The following is a 27,072-nucleotide window of genomic DNA, read 5'->3' on the forward strand; positions in this document are numbered from 1 at the left end:
ACTTCGAGGAGTCGTAGAGGGTTTCTTGAGGAACAAATCGTGCATAGGACCCAGGGCCCAGAAACTGTCATCCAACGATGCTACAGACCGTCGGAGTTATAGCGTGACGGCTGCCACTGCGCCACCCTTCAGCAGCAACGTTTCTTTGTACTCTAACGGACTGTAGCGGAACGTCTCTCTACGTTGCTTGCTATTCAGAGACCGTGACTGATTGCCACTATTGCAAGTGGCGAAGACGGAGACAGTTGTTGCCTAGGCAGTCCTTGTCCCCTATGATAGTGATGCTCCATTGCCTTTTCCCATAACAGTTTCAGGCATGGGTTTATTTTTCTCGTGAAACATTCTAAGATCTCCAATGTTTTTCAGTATATCTAACAACGCAACAGAACATCTCACTTTGGAGACAAAGCCTTTGTGCATAGCAGCTAGCTCCAACTCCTCCACTGGCGATCGTGGTAATCAGTCACGTTCACTGAATGACAAACATCATTGCGAGACGTTTCGCTTATGGTCCATCAGCAGATGGGGTCACTTTTGCTGCCTGAGGAGTGGCATAGCAACAGGCGCCGGCACTTATAACTTTGGCAGTCTGTAGCATCACTGGATGATGTTTCTGGACATGGGTTCCTATTCTCGATTTGTTCCTGAGGACATCCTCTGCAAACCCTCTAAGTTTGTCACAACATTTTTGGGACAACATGTGTACATATAAGTTGTAGCAGACAGCATTTTGTATTGCTCTTGTTCATTACGCTTTTTCAGTTGATCCACAAGCTGTTTTCGCAGTATGTACGTAAGTGTATACAATGGTTTCACTACATATGTTTTCAAATACAGACACATTATCTTTTTATCCACACAACACACGAAGTTGCGGTAAATGCTCAATATTCTTGAGAAGCTCAGGAACAGATGTCATGATGCTGATGCAATACTGTGATTGGAAAATTAGCCATGTGAAGAAGGACATAGTATTCCGAAACCAATAACGCCATAAAAATAAAGCTTTCAAAAAGTATTTGCGGTTGATTGTGTTCATCAAGAACAATTTTTTTTCCGCTAGAGGAGGCAAAACAACATGGCGCAGTTCATTGATATAGCAGAGCATCATTTGGTTATTCGTTTTCTGAGTTTGAAGCGAACAAAGCTGCAACCATTCAAGCTAACCTGTTACAAATGAAAGGACACAATGCAACACCATCATATGAAACAGTGATTAATTGGCGCAGACACTGCCCTTGTGATCAAACAAGTATGCATGACGAAGAACAACGATACAGCGGACTATATCTATGTGATGACCCGACGATTTCAAAAGAAATGGAGGTCCTGTCGCTCGAAGGACGTCGTATAAGAACCGAGGCGCTACTGGAAAAAAAGTTCATGAATGAGTTTTGAACATATTGCACGCAATTATGAACGTGGCCAAATTTGGTTGCGATTGCTGAAATTAAAGCCCATTGTATCGGGGCGGAAATTTGCAGCTGTGTCATGCCAATACAGTTGACTTCTTTAGCCGCCCAATGATAGTGAACCAGCGCTCGGCGTACCACTGTGAACACGAGTCAAAAGAACAAAGAAAACAGAAGAAACATGCAGATTCGCCACCGTCTTAAAAGGGTGAAGATCCAAAGATCTTAGGGCCAGATGAAGCAGAATATTTTTTGTGATTGCCATGGTGTGGTGCTAACGGGTCACGCTCGTGCGGAGCACAGCGTCACAGAAGCATACTACCGAGAAGTCCTGTATGAAGAAACTTGCAAAAAAAATTTGCCAAGAAGAATTTGAGAAGATGAAGTTGGATCGAGTGAAACAGGTTGATGAACAAGCATCTGCCAACGTTCCTGCGAACAAGAATACGGTGGATCAGTGCTGACGGAGCACCTATTGAATCCCCTCTGTTGAACAGTGTGTGCAATCTGTGTAATTACGACACTAATGGCTTGGGACATCTTGTACTGTTCCTACAATACAGAAGTGAAACATGGATTATCTGAGAAAAACAAAAATAGAAGTTGGTGAATTGAAGTTTCAAGGAGTCCGCAGGTGATGTAAGAAAAGAGATAGTATTAGAAATCAAGACATTAAAAAAAATTTAAATGCAAAATTATGCAATAAAACAACACAGACAAAAATGGTGTTTCCATTTCCAGCGAACGATGATAGGAGAATCCCAAAATTTGTAACACAACACCAGCTAAGAGGCAAAAGGGATGTGAGTCCACCAAAAATGCGGTCAACATTGAAACAAGAAGTTTTACCTTTTTCCTGCGTAGAAAATGGCAATGATGAACATCGTCAAGCATTGTCGGATGTGAATCCAGCAGGTAAATGGGTTAACCTTTCTACTAACTCGTAGGAAAGATAGTGATTTCTACGAGAATTTTATTACTGCAACCTCTGTATGTCGCTCCATACTGGAGGATCCCTCCCGTAGAACCTGACCACCGGGGATGGCGTATCTGCAGTAACAATAACTGCCTTCCCAGTATTCTGAGGGTCTCTCAAAGGCCTTCATAGATGGGCACTATTCCCCAGGCCTAGTCCACGAACAGATTTCTCACGCCATATCCCCACATACATCGAATCCTGTGACCATCTCCAAGAACCAGCTACAAAGGAGTATCTTCTTCATCACTCAATACCACCTCAGACTGGAACAACTGAATCACATCTGTCTGAGGCAAGGCTTCGATTATCCCTTATCATGGCCTGAAATGAGGGACATCCTACCCATGATCCTTCCCGCCATTCCTGAAGTGTGTTTTGTCGCCCACCCAATCTCCACAATATCTTAGTTCATACCTATGCCATTCCCTATACCCAGGCCCTTCTCACAGGGACCATATCCCTGTGCAAGACCTGCGCAATCCACCCATCCAGTACTTCTTGTTCCAGTCCTGGCATAGGCTTATTCTACCCCCTCAGAGGCCAAGCCACCTGTGAAAGCAGCCATGTCGTATACCAGCTTGCTGCAAACATGGAACAGTGTTTTATATTGATATGACTACCAACCAGCCGTCCATCAGGATGAATAGCCACTGTCAAATTGTGGCCAAGAGCAAAATAGAGCATCCTGTGGTATTACATGCAGCTGAACATAACGTGCTTGATTTCAGTGTCTGCTTCACATCCTAGGCCATCTGGATCCTTCGCTGCACCAGTAACTTTTCTGATCTGTACAGATAAGAGTTATTCTGAGAACACATTCTCCAGTTCTAGAATTATTCTGGCCTTAAGTTACAGTAACCTAATGTCCCCACTCCCTCCACCCAAACATTTCGACTCACTCTGTCCTATCACCTCCTCCAAATTAATGTCCTCTCACCCTCATTGTATGATGCTCTCTGTCAACACACCCGCCAGTCTTTTGCCTTTCTCTGCTCCTCTTCTTTTCCGATATCCATCCCCCCCTCTCCCTCCCCCACAGCCTCACAACAATGTTCTTGGTAGCCTTGTCCTGCCGCCATCTAGTCCCTGCGCGCTCCAGCAGCCAGCGTTCACTTCACTTCCCCTACCCACACCTTGCTATCGCTTCCCCTTTCCATCCCACTCAGGATTTCTGCTTTTTTTCGACACATCTGCATTTTGGCGACAGCGACCCTTGGTAGTGGTGGTGTGTGCATGAGGTGTGCTTGCTTGTGTGAATGTGTGATGTGTATTTTCTTTTCTGCCGAAGGCTTTGGGCAAAAGTTCAATGTCGTACAGTCTTTTCGCTGTGCCTGTCTGCAGCTCAACATGATACTGCGAGTAGCAATCTATCCTTTCCATTACTGCCAGATCATGACTTGAAACAGGGTGTTTTCTAAGGAAAATGATCCATGTTTCTTGCTATAAGTCGACACATAGGAGTCTAAACCGTATTATCACGTGGATGAAATTATAATGAAAATGTCAATGATCTCGGTACCCTCGTAAAAAGGCAACAAAGCAGAAACATAAAATGAGCTTTTTTTAAGAGGCTGGTAAGAGTTTCTAGGATAGCCAGAGCCGACGGTCGAAAATTAAAACTCCTTCACCACGTTGCTACAGCAAGTAAATAGTAGAGCGAGTTCTACAGCCTTTGCTGTATCTGCCAAAATCTCTGACAGCTCAGATGATAAACGCACATCAAAGAGTATGGAGTTACAAAACTGACGTTGAGTTAGAAAGCGGCGCATCGTGGTTTGTTACAGTGGGAGCAGTCTTACTGGATCCCTATCTTTTTACCTGTGTTTTACAAATTGCTGTAGTCGATGCAAATCTCTATTATAACACGTACTCAGTACGCCACATTAAGGCTATCTTTAGCACACAAAAGGAGTGGGCAATGCTGCAGCTAAAATGTTTGATAACTTATACCCAGTGATATAAAATGTCTGACAGAAAGTAAAGAAAAATTTGAAAACAAACTGAAAAAGTTCCTCATTGACAACTCGTTCTATTTCGGTTCTATTTCGTGCAGAATTTCTGTTACTGTAATGTGGGAAAGGTGGTGGGTAGGAATTAAGAATTACTAACTCATATATATATATGTATTAAAAAAGATACCTATAAATATTCAGCATGTAGCCCTATTTATAAATTAATTTGCGACGTGAATGTAAAATTACGATTTATTGTGCAAATGATCGAAGGAACATGAAACTAACTCATCCCTAGAGATTTAACGTAAGGACGGTGAAACACTGTGTAGAGCTGTGTTAATCTGAAAATGTTTACATCGTTTTTGTACACGACAGGGATTTTTTAAAATTTAATGCTTGTTACGAGTTAAATATTGACAAAAAAGCGCGTCCTAAGCTTAAACGCTGTACAGATTTCTCGAGAGGTATTTCTGCAAACAGAAAAGAATATTTCAGAAAGTTAAATAGTTTTTATGATGTGATAAGTTCGAAGCTATTTCGTGGAAGGGAAAATTTCACCCGTTTGAAAAACGTAAAAATAAGAACAGATGTTTAACAAACTTAGACACTGTGGTGATCTATGAGGGGCGTTCAATAGGTAATGGAACACATTTCCCCTTTTTTCTGGGCCAATTATGATTGAAAGAATGCGGAATTAGTTGTGGGACATTGCGGAATATTTCCGCTTCAGCCGCTACAGTTTGATGAAGTTCAGATAGGTGGCGGCGTTATACGTAGCCTGAAAGGGAGGTGCGTTCCAGGCAGAGAGCTGTGACTGAGTTATTTTGGCGGAAAACAAAGCATCGCAGATATTCATAGGCGCTAGCAGTATGTCTACGGAGACCAGGCAGTGAACAAAAAGGACGGTGAATCGTTGGGCGAGATGTGTGTCATCACCACCAGCACCACCACTACCACCACCAGCACCACCACAAGGTCACGCAAACCTGTCTGATCACTCGTGTGCGAACCGGCCGCACACAGCTGTGACTCGTGCAGTGTTGGAACGTGCGGACACTCTCATTCGACGCCATCGACGGATCACAACCAAACAAAACTGCGCACTCTAGATAACAACACAAAAATTAATGGCACTATTCTTTCTCATCCACCGCAAAACGCAAAACGCGCATCTCGCAGCTTCTGACTTCCATCTGTTCGGCCCAAGAAAGGTTGCACTCTGCAGGAAACATACGTGGATGAGGAGGAGGTTACTGGTGCAACAAGACGTTGGCTGCGACGTCGACCAGTAAGGTGGTACCTTGCGGGCATGCAGACGCTCCCAGAAAGTTGGCGTGAGGCCGTCGCATTTAACGGAGGTTATGTAGAAAAATAGGGTCTTGCAGCCAAAAAAGATTACTGTCGCATTACTTATTGAGCGCCCCTCGATACCGTAAATTAATTTCAGACTCTCACGCAAATTTTTGTAGGATACAGATGCTTTATATGGATTTTGTATCCCTGTGGAGAGCAGAGCGCTGTGCCTGCTGACAATAGGCCACTTGTCGCGAAAATGTCGCCACTTTTGGACCTTAAACGTCAGATGCCAACTAATTTAAACCGAGCTATAATTCTAGTTCTAGGCGATAGTGGTGGAGAGTTCACTTACATGGGCTTCCGACCAATGAGGAGCGCGCAGGCGTCTACGACGAGCGCGGGCAGCAGGTGGAGCAGCACCTTCTGGATGGCGTGCATCCAGGCGTAGCGCGTCAGGAACAGGCAGTAGTACCACTGCACGTGGAAGCTGGCCCACTGCGTGCCCGTCTTCTCGTTCAGGTACATGAAGCGCTTCCACGTGATGGGGTTGCGCGCCGAAGACACGTAGTTGAACACCGGGATGTCGCTCGGCAGCTCCTCGTTGTCAGCGGTCGCCGCCCCCGCCGACGCCTCCGCGGTGCTGTCCGCCACCTCCTCGATCCTCGGAGCGTGCTTGCTGCAAGAGGTCAGTCTGTCAGCTGGTACAAACATAGCCTGAGGAATGAATTTTCAACCTGCAGCGGAATGTCCACTGATTAGAAACTTCCTGGGAGATTAAATCATGTGCTGGGACTCAAAATCGAATCGTTTGCTATTTTGTCTAAAACTGACGTGGTAAGATCGTGGCTGTGTACAGTTAATGAAGGTTGATTCTTACAGAGAAGAAGACAGCAACCAGCCACTATTGATAATGCTATTTATTTAAGTAAATAGCGCCGTAACCGGTTTCGGACTGACATGTTCATCATCAGATGGCTCTTCACAAGATTTACAAGATGCACTTTACATAATCGTCAGTTTCCGATTTTTATTCTTCCACTGTAGCGAAATATGCTTGGTGTGTTGGTGCCGTCCGGTAGAAAACAGTGTTAGAAGCGTCCTATGTGAACATAACTAACCTCCAAACGATGAAATACAGAGTGAGCAAATCTGTGAGATTTAGTAGTTATTGTACTTGAAAATTCCGCGCAATTTTGTTGCGAAGTTGCAGGATTGCATTTTTTAAATATTGCAAAATATATGCAGCACTTATATGATTTGCATATCACCATATTGTGCAAAGCAACACACACACACACACACACACACACACACACACACACACACACACACCAAAGAGTATTTGCCACATGTGAAGTTGATACAAGGATTGCAGTTTTACAAATACAACAGCACCAGAGATGTTCTCTCTCAGAGATATTACAATATACAGATTGCTTTGATTTCACAGTTATGACTATTTTTAAAGAATAGACAAAACACAACGAAAATTAAAATACGAAGATAAACCTTACATTATGAGCATATATTAATATTACAAACAAATTGGGAACATGTGGTGACCAGTTTGTATGAATGTTACTTGTATGGTATTGTGTAAATACTGTGTCATAAACAGGCAACAACATATACATGAGATACATTAATAATGTGCCAGTAGAAATTATATTAATGTAGTACGGCGCATCCTTTTTTTTTTTTTTTTTTTTTTTTTTTTTTTTGAACGATTTTACAGTTGCAGTAATGTGTGACTGAGCAGGCATCCACATTATGATGTTGTGCATTGCAAATGCAGATTTTGAGGGATTGTTCAAACGTATGGCATCTAAATGTTCTCTGAATCGAATCTCAAAGTTTTTCCTAGCATGTCCAATATAGAAGGAGAGGCAATTTTGGCATCTTGTGTTTATATATATCTGAACTTTTGTATGGGGGGTTGTAATTCGTTATGTTATGAATGGTTAGCTGCTGACGTTTATGGCTTGTGTGGAAGCTTATATTTACGTTTGCGTTTTTGAATAGATTACTTATTTTATGGGATATGCTCCCTAGAAAAGGAAGTTCTGCTGATGTCTACAGACTTTTGTGTTGACTGCATAGGTGTCTGGTGTGGGACTTTGTTCTCTGCTGTTTTTTGATTTTTTGTGATAATTTATCAATCATGTGAGGGTTATATCCATTGTTTAGAGCTATTTCTTTGATGATATTGTTTTCTTTATGTTGTTCAACTGGTTCCAGTGGAATTTTATGCAGGCGATTCAGCATGGACCTGAAGTATGCCATCTTATGTTGGTTTGGATGGCGAGATGAGCTGTTGATGTACAAATCTGTGGCTGTTTGCTTTCTGTAAATTTCAAAGTGATGTTTCTGATTTTTGCTGGAAATTTTTAAATCTGAGAAATTGATGGTGTTATTGGATTCATGCTCAACCGTGAATTTGATGTTATTGTGCATGCTGCTCAGCTTGGTTGCTAAAGTGTCAATTTCTTCATTAGTTTCAACCTTTGCCATTTGTGGTGAAGTTCTCTATCGACTGAACTATCAAGACACGTTCACGACGCACCCATACAATTTTATTTCTGCCAGTCGTATTCTTCTACTTTCCAAACGTCACAGCATGCGGGAAAGCTTCTGTAAAATTTGCAAAGCGGGGCAGAGATAATGCCGGAAGTGAAGTTATGTGGGCGCGTCTTGAGTCACGTCTTCACAGCTCAGTCGGCAGATCATTTAACCCTAAGGCCAAAGGTTCCAGTTTTGAGTCCCGGTCGTCCACACAGTTTCAATCTGCCAGAAAGTTTCACAGACACAGGCAACCTGCAGTCGATTTAGTTACCCACTTAATCTGTGCATTATATAGTGACATTTTAAGGCATCCCAGAGATAATTGGTTCCTTACAGGGTGTGGTATCGTCGTCAACACAGCCTCCGGTTTTGGTACCCTAGAATGGCCTTCTATGAAGTATGAACGAAGAAATGTTCATTCCTACAGCTGATGCATGACCAAGAGAGAGATTGTACCATCCTGTACGCCCCGCGAGTGTAAAAATTATGATTCTGGGTTGCAAAAACGCAATAACTGCTGTGTCTCCGCAGATAAAACAATACCAGTTCAACTATTATAATTATGTAAGATAAATTTTTCTACTGACAACGGGTAAAATACACAACTGGGCATTAAAATTGCTACACCAAGAAGACATGCAGATGATAAACGGGTATCCATTGGACAAATATATTATACTAGAACTGACATGTAATTACATTTTCACGCAATTTGGGTGCATACATCCTGAGGAATCAGTACCCAGAACAACCACCTCTGGCCTTAATAACGCCCTTGATACGCCTGGGCATTGAGTCAAACAGAGCTTGGATGGCGTGTACAGGTACAGCTGCTCTTGCAGCTTCAACACGATACCACAGTTTATCAAGAGTAGTGACTGGCGTATTGTGACGAGCCAGTTGCTCGGCAACCATTGACCAGACGTTTTCAATTGGTGAGAGATCTGATGAATGTGCTGGCCAGGGCAGCAGTCGAACATTTTCTGTATCCAGAAAGGCCCGTCTAGGACCTGCAACATGCGGTCGTGCATTATCCTACTGAAAAGTAGGTTTTCTAGGGATCGAATGAAGGGTAGATCCACGGGTCGTAACACATCTGAAATGTAACGTCCACTGTTCAAAGTGCCGTCAATACGAAGAAGAGGTGACTGAGACGTGTACCCAATGGCACCCCACTGCAGCCGAATCTTGAAGTCATCCATGCTACCAGTCATGTAGCGCTGAAACTTCTGCTCATACCACAGCATCTCTCTCCCTCGCCTCATTTCTGCTATGTCAGTAACTCTTTATGTTGTGGTTAACGTTGCTGATTCTCGATCACGGGGCCCCGGGTTAGATTTAAGGTCGCTTCATCGACGCGCAAGTCGCTGAAGTGGCGTCAAATAAAAACTTGCACCAGGCGACAAGACTACCCAAAAGGAGATTTCCGGGCAAAAATTCCATAAACACATTTCATTTCATTTCTCGTGTATTTTAGCATTTACTGTGTTCGATTTTCTCTTGTTGACCGGGCCCTGACTGCCAATCCAATAAACTGTGGAAGTTAAACATTTTAAGCACATTTTGTCGCTTACTGAACTGCTAAGTTGCGGCGGCCAGCGGCCAGCTCACATTAAATCTCAGGGCTCTTCTTTCTCAGTATGAACTTCAGAGTTTTACGCTTGCAGTGATAAACACATAAATTCTGCCAATAGAATCAGCCAATCAGAACTTTTGTAACCCCTCCTCCTCCCTTCCGCCTCCCGGCTTATCAGAAAAAGTAATGGTACCCAGAAATTCCCCAGTCGGCAGATCGGGGTTATACCTTCACAACAACAGCGGACAATTCCTCCGACCACTGTCACCCTGACACTGCAGAGGGTACCTTCTGAAAACAACTGTAAGGGGAAGATTGCGGAATGGGGAGGGCGGTCCCAGGCCAACAGAAGTGCAGGCGTACAGTCATCAGTGTGTTTACAAAATACGAACATCATTATTTTCTTTGAGTCATCAGTCTTCTGACTGATTTTCGTTTGCTGCGGCCCGCCACGAATTCCTTTCCTGTCAACCTTTTCATTTCAGAGTCGCACTAGTAACATATGTCCACAGTTATTCAACGGATGGATTCCAATCTCTGTCTTCTTCTACAGTTTTTGTTCTCTACAGCTTCCTCTAGTGCCACGTAAGTTATTCCCTGCTGTCGTAACAGGTGTTCTATCGTCCTGCCTATCTTTTTGTCAATATTTTCCACATATTCCTTTCCTCGCCGATTCTGCATAGAACGTTCTCATTCCTTTCCTTAACAGTCGACATATTTTTCAACATTCTACTGTAGCACCACATCTAAAACGCTACAATTCTCTTTTATTCCTGTTCGCTACCATACTATGCTGTGCCCCACACTTACATTTTCAGATATTTATTCCTCAAATTAAGACCTATGTTTGATACTAGTAGAATCATCGTGGCCAGAAATGCCCTTTTTGCCAATGCTAGTGTGCGTTTGATGTCCTCCTTGCTTCGTCCGCCATTCGCTATTTTGCTGCTGAGGGTGCGGAATTTACTAACGTCATCTACTTCGTCATCCCCAATTCTGGTATTAAGTTTCCCGCTGTTCTCGTTTTTGCTTCTTCTCATTACTTTCGTCTTTCTTCGATTTACTCTGGAACCATATTCTGTGATCGTTAGTTCGTCCATTCCATTCAAAAGGTCCTGTAATTCTTCTTCACTTTCATCGAGGATAGCAATGTCATCAGCGAATCTCATCATTGATGACACTTCACCTTGGATTTAAATTCCACTCTCAAACTTTTCTTTTATTTCCATCACTGCTTCTTCGATGTATACACTTCTGGAAATGGAAAAAAGAACACATTGACACCGGTGTGTCAGACCCACCATACTTGCTCCGGACACTGCGAGAGGGCTGTACAAGCAATGATCACACGCACGGCACAGCGGACACACCAGGAACCGCGGTGTTGGCCGTCGAATGGCGCTAGCTGCGCAGCATTTGTGCACCGCCGCCGTCAGTGTCAGCCAGTTTGCCGTGGCATACGGAGCTCCATCGCAGTCTTTAACACTGGTAGCACGCCGCGACAGCGTGGACGTGAACCGTATGTGCAGTTGACGGACTTTGAGCGAGGGCGTATAGTGGGCATGCGGGAGGCCGGGTGGACGTACCGCCGAAATGCTCAACACGTGGGGCGCGAGGTCTCCACAGTACATCGATGTCGTCGCCAGTGGTCGGCGGAATGTGCACGTGCCCGTCGACCTGGGACCGGACCGCAGCGACGCACGGATGCACGCCAAGACCGTAGGATCCTACGCAGTGCCGTAGGGGACCGCACCGCCACTTCCCAGCAAATTAGGGACACTGTTGCTCCTGGGGTATCGGCGAGGACCATTCGCAACCGTCTCCATGAAGCTGGGCTACGGTCCCGCACACCGTTAGGCCGTCTTCCGCTCACGCCCCAACATCGTGCAGCCCGCCTCCAGTGGTGTCGCGACAGGCGTGAATGGAGGGACGAATGGAGGCGTGTCGTCTTCAGCGATGAGAGTCGCTTCTGCCTTGGTGCCAATGATGCTCGTATGCGTGTTTGGCGCCGTGCAGGTGAGCACCACAATCAGGACTGCATACGACCGAGGCACACAGGGCCAACACCCGGCATCATGGTGTGGGGAGCGATCTCCTACACTGGCCGTACACCACTGGTGATCGTCGAGGGAACACTGAATAGTGCACGGTACATCCAAACCGTCATCGAACCCATCGTTCTACCATTCCTAGACCGGCAAGGGAACTTGCTGTTCCAACAGGACAATGCACGTCCGCATGTATCCCGTGCCACCCAACGTGCTCTAGAAGGTGTAAGCCAACTACCCTGGCCAGCAAGATCTCCGGATCTGTCCCCCATTGAGCATGTTTGGGACTGGATAAAGCGTCGTCTCACGCGGTCTGCACGTCCAGCACGAGCGCTGGTCCAACTGAGGCGCCAGGTGGAAATGGCATGGCAAGCCGTTCCACAGGACTACATCCAGCATCTCTACGATCGTCTCCATGGGAGAATAGCAGCCTGCATTGCTGCAAAAGGTGGATATACACTGCACTAGTGCCGACATTGTGCATGCTCTGTTGCCTGTGTCTATGTGCCTGTGGTTCTGTCAGTGTGATCATGTGATGTATCTGACCCCAGGAATGTGTCAATAAAGTTTCCCCTTCCTGGGACAATGAATTCACGGTGTTCTTATTTCAATTTCCAGGAGTGTAGTTTGAACAGAAGGGGCGAAAGGCTAATTCTCTGTGTTTTACCGTTTTTAATCAGAGCTTTCCGTTCTTGGTCTTCAACTCATTGTTCCCTCTTGGTTCTTGTATACAGGGTGGACCATTGATAGTGACCGGGCCAAATATCTCACGAAATAAGAATCAAACGAAAAAACGACAAAGAACGAAACTCGTCTAGCTTCAAGGGGGAAATCAGATGGCGCTATGGTTGGCCCGCTAGATGGCGCTGCCATAGGTCAAACGGATATCAACTGCGTTTTTTAAAATAGGAACCCCCATTTTTTACTACATATTCGTGTAGTACGTAAAGAAATATGGATGTTTTAGTAGGACCAATTTTATCGCTTTGTGATGGCGCTGCAATAATCACAAACGTATAAGTACGTGGTATCACGTAACATTCCGCCATTGTGAACGGTATTTGCTTCGTGATAAATTACCCGTGTTAAAATGGGCCGTTTACAAATTACGGAAAAGGTCGATATCGTGGTGATGTATGGCTATTATCATCAAAATGCCCAACCGGCGTGTGCTATGTATGCTGCTCGGTATCCTGGACGACATCATCGAAGTGTCCGGACCGTTCGCCGGATAGTTACGTTATTTAAAGAAACAGAAGTGTTCAGCCACATGTGAAACGTCAACCACGACCTGCAAGAAATGATGATGCCCACGTAGGTGTTTTAGCCACTGTCGCGGCTAATCCGCACATCAGTAGCAGACAAATGGCGCGAGAATCGGGAATCCCAAAAACGTCGGTGTTGATAATGCTATATCAACATCGATTGCACCCGTACCATATTTCTATGCACCAGGAATTGCATGGCGACGACTTTGAAGGTCGTGTACAGTTCTGCCACTGGGCACAAGATAAATTACGGGACGATGACAGATTTTTTGCACGCGTTCTATTTAGCGACGAAGCGTCATTCACCAACAGGGGTAACGCAAACCGGCATAATATGCACGATTGGGCAACGGAAAATCCACTATGGCTGCGATAAGTGGAACATCAGCGACCTTGGCGGGTTAATGTGTGGTGCAGCATTACGGGAGGAAGTATAATTAGCCCCCATTTTATCGATGGCAATCTAAATGATGCAATGTATGGCGATTTCCTACGTAATGTTCTACCGATGTTACTACAAGATGTTTCACTGCATGACAGAATGGCGATGTACACACATCCATGCCCAAGGCAGGATTCGAACCTGCGACCGTAGCGGTCGCGCGGTTCCAGACTGTAGCGCTTAGAACCGCTCGGCCACTTCGGCCGGCAGCATATTTCATACAGGTGGATTGGTCGTCGAAGCACCATACCATGGCCCGCACGTTCACCGGATCTGACGTCCCCGGATTTCTTTCTGTGGGAAATGCTGAAGGATATTTGCTATCGTGATCCGTCGGGAACGCGTGACAACATGCGTCAGCGCATTGTCAATGAATGTGCGAATATTACAGAAGGCGAACTACTCGCTGTTGAGAGGAATGTCGTTACACGTATTGCCAAATGCATGAGGCTGACGGACATAATTTTGAGCATTTATTGCATTAATGTGGTATTAACAGGTAATCACGCTGTAACAGCATGCGTTCTCAGAAATGATAAGTTCACAAAGGTACATGTATCAGACTGGAACAACCGAAATAAAATGTTCAAACGTACCTACGTTCTGTATTTTAGTTTAAAAAGCTAACTGTTACCAACTGTTCGTCTAAAATTGTGAGCCAAATGTTTGTGACTATTACAGCGCCATCTATCACAAAGCGAAAAAAGTGGTCCAACTAGAACATTCATATTTCTTTACGTACCGGTACTACACGAATATGTAATAAAAATGGGGGTTCCTATTTAAAATAAACGAAGTTGATATCCGTTTGACCTATGGCAGTGCCATATATCAGGCCAACCATAGCGCCATCTGGTTTTCCCCTTGAAACTAGACAAGTTTCATTCTTTGTAGTTTTTTCGTTTGAAGCTTACTTCGTGAGATATTTGGCCCGGTCACGATCAATGGACCACCGCGTGTACCGTATATTACCCGTCTTTTCCTACAGCTTGCCCCCACTTTCGTCAGAAATTCTAAGATTTTACATCTCTTCACACTGTCGAAAACCTTTTTCCAGGTCGACAGATCCTATGAACACGTCTTCATTTTTCTTCAGTTTTGCTTCCATTGTCAACCGAAACGTCAGAACTGGCTCTGTTGTGCATGTGCCTTTCCTAAAGCTGAACTGATCGTCATCCGGCAGATTCTCAGTTTTCTATTCTATCCTTCTGTACATTACTCTTGTCAGGAACTTTGACGCAAGAGCAATTAAACTGACTGTGCCATAAGTTTAGCACTTGTAGTCTCTTGCTATCTTCACAAGTTTATGGATGATGTTTATGGAAAGTCTGTTGGAACATCGCCAGTCTCAAACATTCTACACAATAGAATGATATTTTCACTCTGCACCGGAGTGTGCGCTGATTAGCAGATTAAAACTGTGTGCCAGACCGAGACTCGAACTCGGGACCTTTGCCTTTTGCGGGCAAGTGCTCTACCAACTGAACTACCCAAGCACGACTCACGCTCCGTCCTCACAGCTTCAATTCTGCCAGTATCTCGTCTCCTACCTTCCAAACTTCACAGAAGCTCTCCTGCGAACCTTATAGAACTAGCACTCCTGAAAGAAAGGATATTGCGGAGACAAGGCTTAGCCACAGCGTAGGAGTTGCATGGTAGAGCACTTGTCCGCGAGAGACAAAGGTCCCAAGTTCAAGTCTCGGTCCGGCACACAGTTATAATCTACCAGGAAGTTTCATATCAGCGCACACTCCGCTGTAGAGTGAAAATTTCATTCTGGAAACATCCCCCACGCTATGGCTAAGCCATGTCTGCGCAATATCTTTTCTTCCAGGAGTGCTAGTTCTGCAAGGTTCGCAGGAGAGCTTCTGTTAAGTTTGGAAGGTAGGAGACGAGGTACTGGCAGAAGTAAAGCTGTGAGCACGGGGCGTGAGTCATGCTTGGGTAGCTCAGATAGACGCCGGCACGGTAGCTCAACGTGTTCGGTCAGAGGGTTACGTGCCCTCTGTAATAAAAAAAACTGAGTCAATCGATCAACAACGAACATAAATGGATGTCTTACGACGTCCGCCCCGAGCAGATGCAACGAACAAAAGCGAACAAAATGAAAAAAAAAAGATGGTAGAGCACTTGTTCGCGAAAGGCAGAGGTCCCGAGTTCGAGTCTCGGTCCGGCACACAATCTTAATCTGCCAGGAAGTTTAATTCTACACAGTAATTCGCGTAGTCTTTTGTTGCCAGTGGCCCGAATCATTTTAGAAATTATGATGGAGTGTTATATATCCCTTTTGTCTTATTTGATTTTGAGTCGTCGATAGCTCTTGTAAATTCTGATTCTAATACTGGAGCTCCTTTCTCTTCCCTGTCGACTACTGTTTCTTCTGCTGTCACTTCATCACACACGTCCTCCGTCAAAAGCGTGACAGAAGACCATACTAGAGCTAGAAAAGGAGGGGAATATTGACCGCACAGGGCGAGCAGACAAAGTGAGGTGTACGGACCTGCGCTCCTGGTGCCTGCGGTGCGCATCCCAGGCGGCGACGATGGTGGCGTTGATGACCATGTCGGCGGGCACCAGGTCGGCGGTGAGGCGGCCGTTGTTGTTGAGCGTCCGCAGCACGCCCAGCCCCACGCCCGCCACCACGCCCGCCGGCCCGTTCAGGTTGTTCACCCAGCCGCGGACCGGCTCGGCCGCCGTGCAGATCACTGAAAGCCCACAACGCCGTCTGCAGCCCAAACTTCTGAACCTCTCGCGGACCACCACAGTGCGCACTTACGCACGTAACAATTAAGTATTCTTCGCACATTAATTCGAGTACAATGAAATGGCGTATGACTATTTCCGACAGAACTAGATCATTCACGTTTCGGATATGACAAGTTCCAATATACACTGACAGAAAAATGTCGCTACACCAAGAAGTAATTGGTAGACATGTTTCTATTTTTTTTTTTTATTTATTTATTGTTCTGTGGGACCAAATTAAGGAGTTGTCTCCATGGTCATGGAATGAGTCAACACATGAAATTATAACACGATATTAAAAACAGATAAAATGAAATATAAAAAAACATATTCAGGTGACAAGTCGTAAGTTTAAATGAAGAAAATCAACCATGTAACACTGGAATTTGCTTAATTTTTTAGCTCTTCCAGGAGCTCCTCGACAGAATAGAAGGAGTGAGCCATGAGGAAACTCTTCAGTTTAGACTTAAGTGTTTGGGCTACTGCTAAGATTTTTGAGTTCTTGTGGTAGCTTATTGAAAATGGATGCAGCAGAATACTGCACTCCTTTCTGCACAAGAGTCAAGGAAGTGCATTCTACATGCAGATTTGATTTCTGTCTAGTATTAACTGAGTGAAAGCTGCTAACTCTCGGAAATAGGCTAATATTGCTAACAACAAACTACATTAAAGAAAATATATACTGTGAGGGCAATGTCAGAATTCCCAGATTTTTGAATAGGGGTCGACAAGAGGTTCTCGAACTTATACCACATATAGCTCGAACAGCCCGTTTTTGAGCCGAAAATACCCTTTTTGAATCAGAAGAATTACCCAAAAAGTAATACCATACGACATAAGCGAATGAAAATATGCGAAGTAGACTACTTTTCGTGTTGAAGTGTCACTTATTTCAGATACTGTTCTAATGGTAAATAAAGCAGCATTTAGCTTTTGAACAAGTTCCTGGACATGGGCTTTCCACAACAGCTTACTATCCATCCGAACGCCTAGGAACTTGAACTGTTCCGTCTCGCTTATAATATGCCTATTCTGTCTGATCAAAATATCGGTTCTTGTTGAATTGTGAGTTAGAAACTGTAAAAACCGAGTCTTACTGTGATTTAGCATCAAATTATTTCCCACAAGCCACGAACTTATTTCATGAACTACATTATTTGTTACTGTCTCAATATTACACACAAGATCGTTCACTATCAAGCTGGTGTCATCAGCAAACATAAATATTTTTGAATCACCTGTAATACAGCAGTGGCCCCAGCACCGACCCTTGGGGAACGCCCCACTTAACAGTGCCCCATTGGGACTGAACATCACTACCATCTTCAATATTGCGGAGAATTACCCTCTGCTTTCTGTTCTTAAAGTAAGAGGCGAACCAATTGTAAGCTACTCCCCTTACTCCATAATGGTCCAACTTCTGCAGTAATATTTTGTGGTCAACACAGTCAAAAGCCTTCGTTAAATCAAAGAAAACACCTAGCGTTCGCAACCTTTTATTTAATACGTCCAAAACCTCACAGAGAAAAGAGAATATAGCATTTTCAGTTGTTAAACCATTTCTAAAACCAAACTGAACATTTGACAGCAAATTATGTGAATTTAAATGCTCCAGTAACCTTGTATATACAACCTTCTCGATAACTTTAGTAAACACCGATGGCATAGAAATAGGTCTAAAATTGTCAACATTATCAATGTCTCCCTTTTTATAAAGTGGCTTCACTACCGAGTACTTTAATCGGTCAGGAAACCGACCACTCCTAAAGGAAAAGTTACAGATATGGCTGAGAACTGGGCTAACATACATAGAACAATACTTCAGTATTCTGCTAGATACCCCGTCATATCCATGAGAGTTCTTGGTCTTTAGTGATTTAATTATTAACTCAATCTCCCTCTTGTCAGTATCACGGAGGAGCATTTCAGGTAACAGTCTCGGAACACTTTTTTCTAAGAGCGCTATATGATTCCCTGTTGGGACTAGGTTTCTATTTAGTTCACCTGCTATATTCAGAAAGTGATTATTAAATTCTGTACATATATGCGACTTATCAGTAACACGGACATTCCCACTACGCACTGATTCTATATCCTCGACCTGTCTCTGCAGACCAGCAACTTCCTTTACGACTGACCATATGGTTTTAATTTTATCCTGAGACTTAGCTATTCTATCTACATATCACATACTTTTTGCCTTCCTAATAACATTTTTAAGCACCTTACAATAATGTTTGTAATGGGCTGCTGCATTTAGATTTTGACAGTTTCTAACGTTTTGATATAATTGCCACTTTGTTCTACAAGATATTCTTATCCCTCTAGTCAGCCACCCAGGCTTCCTGTTTGTGATAGTACCCTGTTTTAAACGTTCTAACGGAAAGCAACTTTCAAAGAGCATGAGAAAAGTCTTGAGAAAAGCATTATATTTATCGTCTACTGTATCAGCGCTATAAACATCTTGCCACTCTTGTTCCTTTATAAGGTTTACAAAGGTCTCTACAGCAACTGGATCAGCTTTCCTGAACAGCTGATGACTATATTTAACACGTGTTGCAGCACAAAAATCTTTAAAAGTTAAAATTTGTGCATCATGATCTGAAAGGCCATTCACCTTTTTGCTAACAGAATGCCCTTCTAGTAATGAGGAATGAACAAAAATGTTGTCTACTGTTCCTTTGCACTCTCGTTGGAAAGAACACGGTTTGCATAAGATTATACAGGGTGTTTCAAAAATGACCGGTATATTTGAAACGGCAATAAAAACTAAACGAGCAGCGATAGAAATACACCGTTTGTTGCAATATGCTTGGGACAACAGTACATTTTCAGGCAGACAAACTTTCGAAATTACAGTAGTTACAATTTTCAACAACAGATGGCGCTGCGGTCTGGGAAACTCTATAGTACGATATTTTCCACATATCCACCATGCGTAGCAATAATATGGCGTAGTCTCTGAATGAAATTACCCGAAACCTTTGACAACGTGTCTGGCGCAATGGTTTCACATGCAGATGAGATGTACTGCTTCAGCTGTTCAATTGTTTATGGATTCTGGCGGTACATCTGGTCTTTCAAGTGTCCCCACAGAAAGAAGTCACAGGGGTTCATGTCTGGCGAATAGGGAGGCCAATCCACGCCGCCTCCTGTATGTTTCGGATAGCCCAAAGCAATCACACGATCATCGAAATATTCATTCAGGAAATTAAAGACGTCGGCAGTGCAATGTGGCCGGGCACCATCTTGCATAAACCACGAGGTGTTCGCAGTGTCGTCTAAGGCAGTTTGTATCGCCACAAATTCACGAAGAATGTCCAGATAGCGTGATGCAGTAATCGTTTCGGATCTGAAAAATGGGCCAATGATTCCTTTGGAAGAAATGGCGGCCCAGACCAGTACTTTTTGAGGATGCAGGGACGATGGGACTGCAACATGGGGCTTTTCGGTTCCCCATATGCGCCAGTTCTGTTTATTGACGAAGCCGTCCAGGTAAAAATAAGCTTCGTCAGTAAACCAAATGCTGCCCACATGCATATCGCCATCATCAATCCTGTGCACTATATCGTTAGCGATTGTCTCTCGTGCAGCAATGGTAGCGGCGCTGACGGGTTGCCGCGTTTGAATTTTGTATGGATAGAGGTGTAAACTCTGGCGCATGAGACGATACGTGGACGTTGGCGTCATTTGGACCGCAGCTGCAACATGGCGAACGGAAACCCGAGGCCGCTGTTGGATCACCTGCTGCACTAGCTGCGCGTTGCCCTCTGTGGTTGCCGTACGCGGTCGCCCTACCTTTCCAGCACGTTCATCCGTCACGTTCCCAGTCCGTTGAAATTTTTCAAACAGATCCTTTATTGTAACGCTTTTCGGTCCTTTGGTTACATTAAACCTCCGTTGAAAACTTCGTCTTGTTGCAACAACACTGTGTTCTAGGCGGTGGAATTCCAACACCAGAAAAATCTTCTGTTCTAAGGAATAAACCATGTTGTCTACAGCACACGTGCACGTTGTGAACAGCACACGCTTACAGCAGAAAGACGACGTACAGAGTGGCGCACCCACAGACTGCGTTGTCTTCTGTATCTTTCACATCACTTGCAGCGGCATCTGTTGTTGAAAATTGTAACTACTGTAATTTCGAAAGTTTGTCCGCCTGAAAATGTACTGTTGTCCCAAGCATATTGCAACAAACGGTGTATTTCTATCGCTGCTCGTTTAGTTTTTATTGCCGTTTCAAATATACCGGTCATTTTTGAAACACCCTGTATGAATTAAAGAGGTCTACCAGCATCCTCTTCCTTGCACAATCACTTATACAATTAATATTGAAGTCACCACATATAAATAACTTTTTGTATTTCCTATAAAGTGAACCAAGAACCTCCTCTAGCTTTAGCAAAAATGTTGTGAAATCGGAGTTAAATTTAACCACACCTGCACAACATTCAAACACCTTTTCAGTGCAGTACTTTGAAACATCAATTGACTCAAATGAGATGCCGTTTTTCACATACATGGCTACTCCCCCACACCGCAAAGAGCTCCTCGAAAAGCTGCCAGCCAACCTGTATCCTGGTAAAGGAAGCCTCTGAATTATCTCCTTATTTAAGAAGTGTTCAGATATACCAATAATTTCAGAGTCAACATCTATAAGCAGTTCACTAACTTTATCTCTAATACCTTGTATATTTTGATGAAATATACTAATTCCCTCATTACTCGGATACCTAAGCTTTGTCAAAAGTGATTCCCTTGTTAGAGAGACTTCCCTTAAGCAGGAATATCTATCAGCTGACTTCAATCTAAAAAAGGTGCAGCTCTAACACCCACTACTGCAGGAATTTTCCCATGAGTGATCCCACCAACCCCACCTATGCTGTCACATATAAGCTTTGCCAACCTCCCCTTCCCATACCTGTTGAGGTGCAGGCCATGTCTAGTGAAACCCGTCCTGCTGATAGACTCCACCGACACCACTGAAATGTGACCCATGGTTTCTGTCATCAGCGCACCCCCAAGTATCATGTTTTACGCCTGACGGCTGTATTAAGATGAGGCCGATCGTGACGCTGAAACAGTTCCACGAAATGCACATTCGTGTTGCCAGTCTGAGTGGCTATCTTTTCCAGGTCACCCCATCCCTGTCAATACTATTACCAGCTCCACCCACAATCACTACCTGATCCTCTTTAGTAAAATCCCTACATAACCCCCCTATGTTAACAGTCACCTGAACCAACCCTGCATTAGGCTTCACAATGCTGGTGACCTACATCTCAAAGATTATGTCTGTTCAAATTTCCCGCCAGTCGCGTAAGAGTGGCTGTAACTATCGTGAGAGTTAGACGTTTGATGTTAGACTTGGTGTGTTGATATTAGTCAACAATGGCTTTAAGGTGACAAAGACGTCATTAACAGCACCTCACTGAGTTTTAATCAGGTCGTGTAATATGGCTACAAGAAGCTGGACGATCCTTCCGCTATACTGCAGCCGCCCGGGATTAGGCGAGCGGTCTAAGCGCTGCAATCATGGACTGTGCGGCTGGTCCCGGCGGAGGTTCGAGCCCTCTCTCGGGCATGAGTGTATGTGTTTGTCCTTAGGATAGGTTAAGTAGTGTGTAAGCTTAGGGACTGATGACCTTAGCAGTTAAGTCCCATAAGATTTCACACACATTTTTTCGCTATACTGCAGAAAGACTTGGTAGTATTGCAGTCACTGTACACGACGTCTGGCAGCGGGGTCACGATAATGCATGATCACAAGAAGACTGCGCTCCGGCAGCCACTGGCACTACCGAGATGGAAGACCGCCGTATTCGGCACGTGGCCCTGGCATATCGCACTGCACTTGCAGCAGCAATTTGAGCAGTAGTTGGAACCACAGTGACAAAAAACAGTTACAAATCGCAAATCGGTTACTTTAACAAGAGCTACGAACCAGACACCCTGTAACATGAATTACACTGATCTCAAACCGCCGCCGTTTCAGACTTCAGTGGTGTCAAACAAGAGCGCACTGAGGGCAGGGATGGGTGTGCTGTGTTTCTTTATGAAAGATGGTTCTACCTTGTTGCAGTGACGACCGTGTGTTGGTTAGAAGGGGAGTTGAGGGCCTGCAACCAACCTGTCTACATGCTAGACACTCTGGACCTACACCTAGATTTATGGTCTGGTGTGCGATTTCGTATGACACCGGGAACGCTCTCATGGTTATCCCACGCACCGTGACTGCAAATTTGTCTGTTATGCTGCTATTCACGGAGTGTTTTCCAATGGGATAACGCTCGCCCACATACTACTGTTGTAATCCAACACGCTATGGAGAGTGTCGACATGTTCTCATCGCCTTCTCGATCACCAGATCTGTATCCAGTCGAGCAAATATGGGACATCATTGGACGACAACTTCAGTGTCATCCGCAAACAACATTAACTGTCCCTGTATTTACCCGCCCGGTATAGGCTTCGAACTCCATCCCACAAACTGACATCCGGCACCGGTACAACACAATGCATGCACATCTGCATACTTGCGTTCATAATTTTGGAAGTTACACCGGTTATTAATGTACCAGCATTTCACATTTGCAATGGCTTATCTCGCGCATACATTAACCTGTGATCTTGCAATGTTGATCACTTAAATACGTTATCAAGACAAATGTAATCCCGAAATTTCATTACCCTACATTAATTATTTTTTGCTGCTGCAATGTTTTTCCGTCGGTGTATTATGCTGTTTTCGGTATCAATAGACAAACATTTTTACGAGAGCTTCCAGAAGGTGAATCGAGACATTAAAACACAATATGAACAGTATATCAATGACTGTAAAGCAATTATCTAGCGGTGTTGGCGGAAGAAAAGCTGTAAGTACGGATGGTGAGTCGTGCTTCGATAGTCCAGTTGGTGAGCTAGTTTCCCACGAAAGGTAAAGGTCCTAAATTAGAGTCCCGCCCCTGCCGACAGTTTTAATCAGGCAGTAAGTATCAGCCAGTAGGTTGGCTTGCGTAACGCAATACTTTACCGATCACGATCTTATTTAAAACGTATTGCCGTTTGTGAGGAGACTTACAATTAGTCTGGTATCCAGACTGGGAAGCAACTAGAGATATTTCAAGTATATATGCATTACCAGAGGAAATGCTAACAACGAGGATAGAAATGCTAGGAACCTGTTGGCACTGGAAAATAGCGATACGGATCTGGAATTTGACGTACTCAGGCAGGAAGTGCGCTTCATTTTTCTTTTATAGATGGAGTACGTAAGTGCCTAACTATGAGCGACAACATTGAAAAAGTAACACTTCTCGTATTTCAACTTGAATTTTTACGTATCCTCAAAGCAATTTTATTCTTTGGACACAGATTTATGGCTAATACTGGCCATGGTGAAGAGCAAATATCATAAGGTAGACTATACTGTAACGATTCGTCAGTGGAAGGATGTAAACCAAGAACAGATGTCACTTATTTTAATATTCATCAATGTTTCTAGTGCGTTCCGTCAACGTCAACGATACGTTAAAATCTTCGTTTATTTCTCTTCCAGTTGTGCCTTCCACTGAACGACATCAGTTGTCTTTCCACTTTATTATTAGTATGCTTCTGTACCGTAACATCGTTAATAGTATTAGTTTCTTCTTTCTCAGTGCCCATGTTTCCACTCCACATAATTCTTTGCACAAACCGTAAAAGTTTATGCCTCTGTTTTCAGTTCAGGGCCACTGTGTGATTTCTGTAGTTCGTCTAAACATTTACCATCTGTACGACTATGTCCACAGAATCTTCCTTGCTTCGCTCATGCCGTATTGTTGTACTTCCTAAGTACTCTATTTCCACTACATTTTCCGTAATTTTGTTGAACAGGAAATTGTTTTAGTGTTTCTTTTATTCGTGAGTGACCTGAAATTCTATGTTTCGTTTCTGTTGGTCCAGTTTATTTGATTTTTGTATTTTTCAGTTTATTCATTTATTTATCGTATATTCGTACAAGTACATAAAAATATATACAATCAGATGGAAATGTCCAAATATGACAACCAGTATAGAGCACTCGGAGTCACTTGGTGTAGAGTGCTCAGGTCACTGTCAAATGCTCGCAGTGAGCACTCCGCAACAATGTGTCCTACTGTTTGCTCCTCCAGTCCTCAGTGGCAGTCAGCATATGAACGGAAACCCCACTTCTTCAAGATGTATCTGCACCTTCCTTTTTTCGTCCTACTGCGGTTCAGCCACGACCAAGTATGACTCATTAGTTGCAATCTGTCATCCTTCTTTGTTGGATCCCGAACCACGTCAACGTCGCTAGGTGGCTGCTTATTCCAGATTTGTCGCAATTTGGAGGTCACATCGAAAGAATTGATAATTTGTGAATCAACCTATAATTTCAGGCGAGTTGTTGGTGGGTCTTGTAGGAAACCGTACAAAGAAGATTTCTTATGAGAGGTGATCTTCTTGAGCAACTTTGCCTTAGCCATTTGGAGAAATATTGGATAGGACAGATAACCGCTGAATGGAGACACGTCTAACAATTCCAGTGACAATTCTCGTGGCTTCATTAAGCTGCACATCAATATTCGTTGTGTGGGTGCTGTGTTCTTGCAGAGGAGTGCGATATTCACCAGCAGAATACACAGGAACGAGCGCAGCAGAGCATAGATTATTATTAACGTTCGAAACCCAACTCCATCTGGCAATATTACGAAGTGGATTCCCTCTCGAGCTAAATTTCTTGTTGAATTTGATGCACTCTTGTTTAAATGTCAAGGATAGATGCAGATGATTCCTAGATATGTTGGCTGTAGTTATACTGCACTTCGATTCCATCGAAAGTCACATGCGGTTTCCTTTGAGCTTCTTTATTACTTATATGGAACGCACTAATATCAGTTTTATTTGGGTCAGAATGAAGTTTACATTTATGGAAGTAATCAATTTCTTCAGACCACTTTTGAGCACACATTCTCACAGTGCATTAATGTCTTTACCCTGGAAGACTAAGGCTAGGTCATCTGCGTACTGGATTTTTAATGGAGTCTGTTTCTGGCAAGTCACGAATACACAGGCTAAACAGAATGAAGGGCAGAACTAATCTTTGAGGGGGACCATTATTCAGAGACCTCCACCCGCTGGCTTGTCCATTCAGGAACACCTCGAAGAGCCTGTCATATAGCATATTGTGTACTAGAAACGCCAGCTTTTGTCAGGGGATTATTTCTATAAATTTTGACAGCAATGCCTCCCTCCACATAGTGTCACAAGCTGCCGTAAGAGCCTTAAAAACTCCAGCTGATTTGAGATCTCGTTGAAATCCAGCTCCTACTAAAATTGTCATTGTTAAGATCTGATCGCAACTGCTCCGATATTTGCTAGTGCCACCTTAGTTCAAGACACAGGTTGAAGCTTATCTACAAATACTAGAAATCGTATCTATTACGCTCGTAGGCCTACTTCTGGTCCAAGTACATTGTTATACTTTTTTCCTTCGTAAGAAATAAATTATCAGAATTGATTTAGACGGTATATTTTGATGATAGATTTTCTACCATTATTATACAAATGACTGTAACTGGTGAATCGTTACACAAAGCGAATCTGAGTTTTTACCCCTGCTCTGTTACGCCTGACAGCAATACGCGCTTGCAAGATATCGACACTGTTTCTCCGTTGTCTTTTTCCTTTTTTGTGTCGCTCTTTTAATGGATGACGGGTAGACCAGTAGCAACGCAATGACAACGTGTTTTTGGGACACGCAAAACCTGCAACAGGCGGCAGTGCTGGTCGGATTCCGTATGATGAAACACATTCCCACTAGAACTGTCACAGACTGTGTTACTGTTCCCTGTGACAGCTGTCAAGAGCCCAGACATTGCAGCGCTCCTGTAAACGTTAGCTGTCTTGCGAAAGCTTCTGGCGCTTTAAAAGTCATCCAGAAAGGTCATCACACGCTCTACTCTCGACACCTATGATCACTGTCAGTCCACAGTCGCACTTCCCGCTTCATCTCCCATTTGTGTAGTATGATGGCTCCGGCCTACCAAAAATGCCTTTCGTAAGACACAGCAGTCACAGACGTAGCTGCAAATTATGACTTTGGATGTGCACCATCAGTTTCACCCATAATTTAGCGAACTCGAATAGAACCGCGTCCAATAGAATTATTGGAATTCATATTCCTTTCAACCTCCACGTAATCTTGTAGAATTAAATATCAGTCGTATTGATGTTGTTAAGTATGTACCTCAAAGGTGTAATGCTGATGCCGAGGGGGAGGAATGATAACTATGCAGTAAGAAACATATGGCAACAGTACTGAAAAATGCAAATCAGAAGCAGGAATTCATTGATTCAGGAACAGAGAAAAGCACATACTACAAAATTATTAGGATAAATTATGAAAGAAAATGCAACGAAGGCGGAATATTACGACACAATGGTGAGAAACTATGGATGAGCATTGACAACGGCACAGTGATGCTGATCCAAAATTGATCAGCAGGACAACTGGAATATGCTCAAATATGATAATACTAAAAGCTTGAGTTTCCTTTATAGTTCAGCATAATTTTGAATCAAATGTATATTAACCGTTGATCTGTTAGAGGTTGAGAAGGATTTTGAATAATGCGTAGGTACATCTAGGTCCCTGGATCTGCTAGATATTGCGTTGCAGTAATGGAATAATGACAGGTATTTGACATCCGAGGGGATGAATTGAGAAGTCTACTGATTTAGGAGGTGATCAATACAAAGTTCGTGGAAAGAACGTCTCTTGTCTGGT

General features: G+C 43.7%; 1 protein-coding gene across 1 annotated transcript in view; it reads right to left on the reverse strand.

Moving 5' to 3' along the window:
• The window catches only part of LOC126473665 (fatty acyl-CoA reductase wat-like), a 242,926-nt gene that overhangs the window by 21,796 nt on the left and 194,058 nt on the right, over positions 1 to 27,072 (reverse strand). The window contains exons 7-8 of the mRNA XM_050100898.1: positions 16,039 to 16,243; positions 5,995 to 6,318 (exon numbers count right to left, since the gene is read on the reverse strand). Of these exons, the coding sequence (XP_049956855.1) occupies positions 5,995 to 6,318; positions 16,039 to 16,243 (529 nt within the window). The remainder of the gene's footprint in view (positions 1 to 5,994; positions 6,319 to 16,038; positions 16,244 to 27,072) is intronic.

Source organism: Schistocerca serialis, chromosome 4, assembly GCF_023864345.2.
Source record: "Schistocerca serialis cubense isolate TAMUIC-IGC-003099 chromosome 4, iqSchSeri2.2, whole genome shotgun sequence".
Classification (NCBI taxonomy): Eukaryota; Metazoa; Arthropoda; class Insecta; order Orthoptera; family Acrididae; genus Schistocerca; species Schistocerca serialis.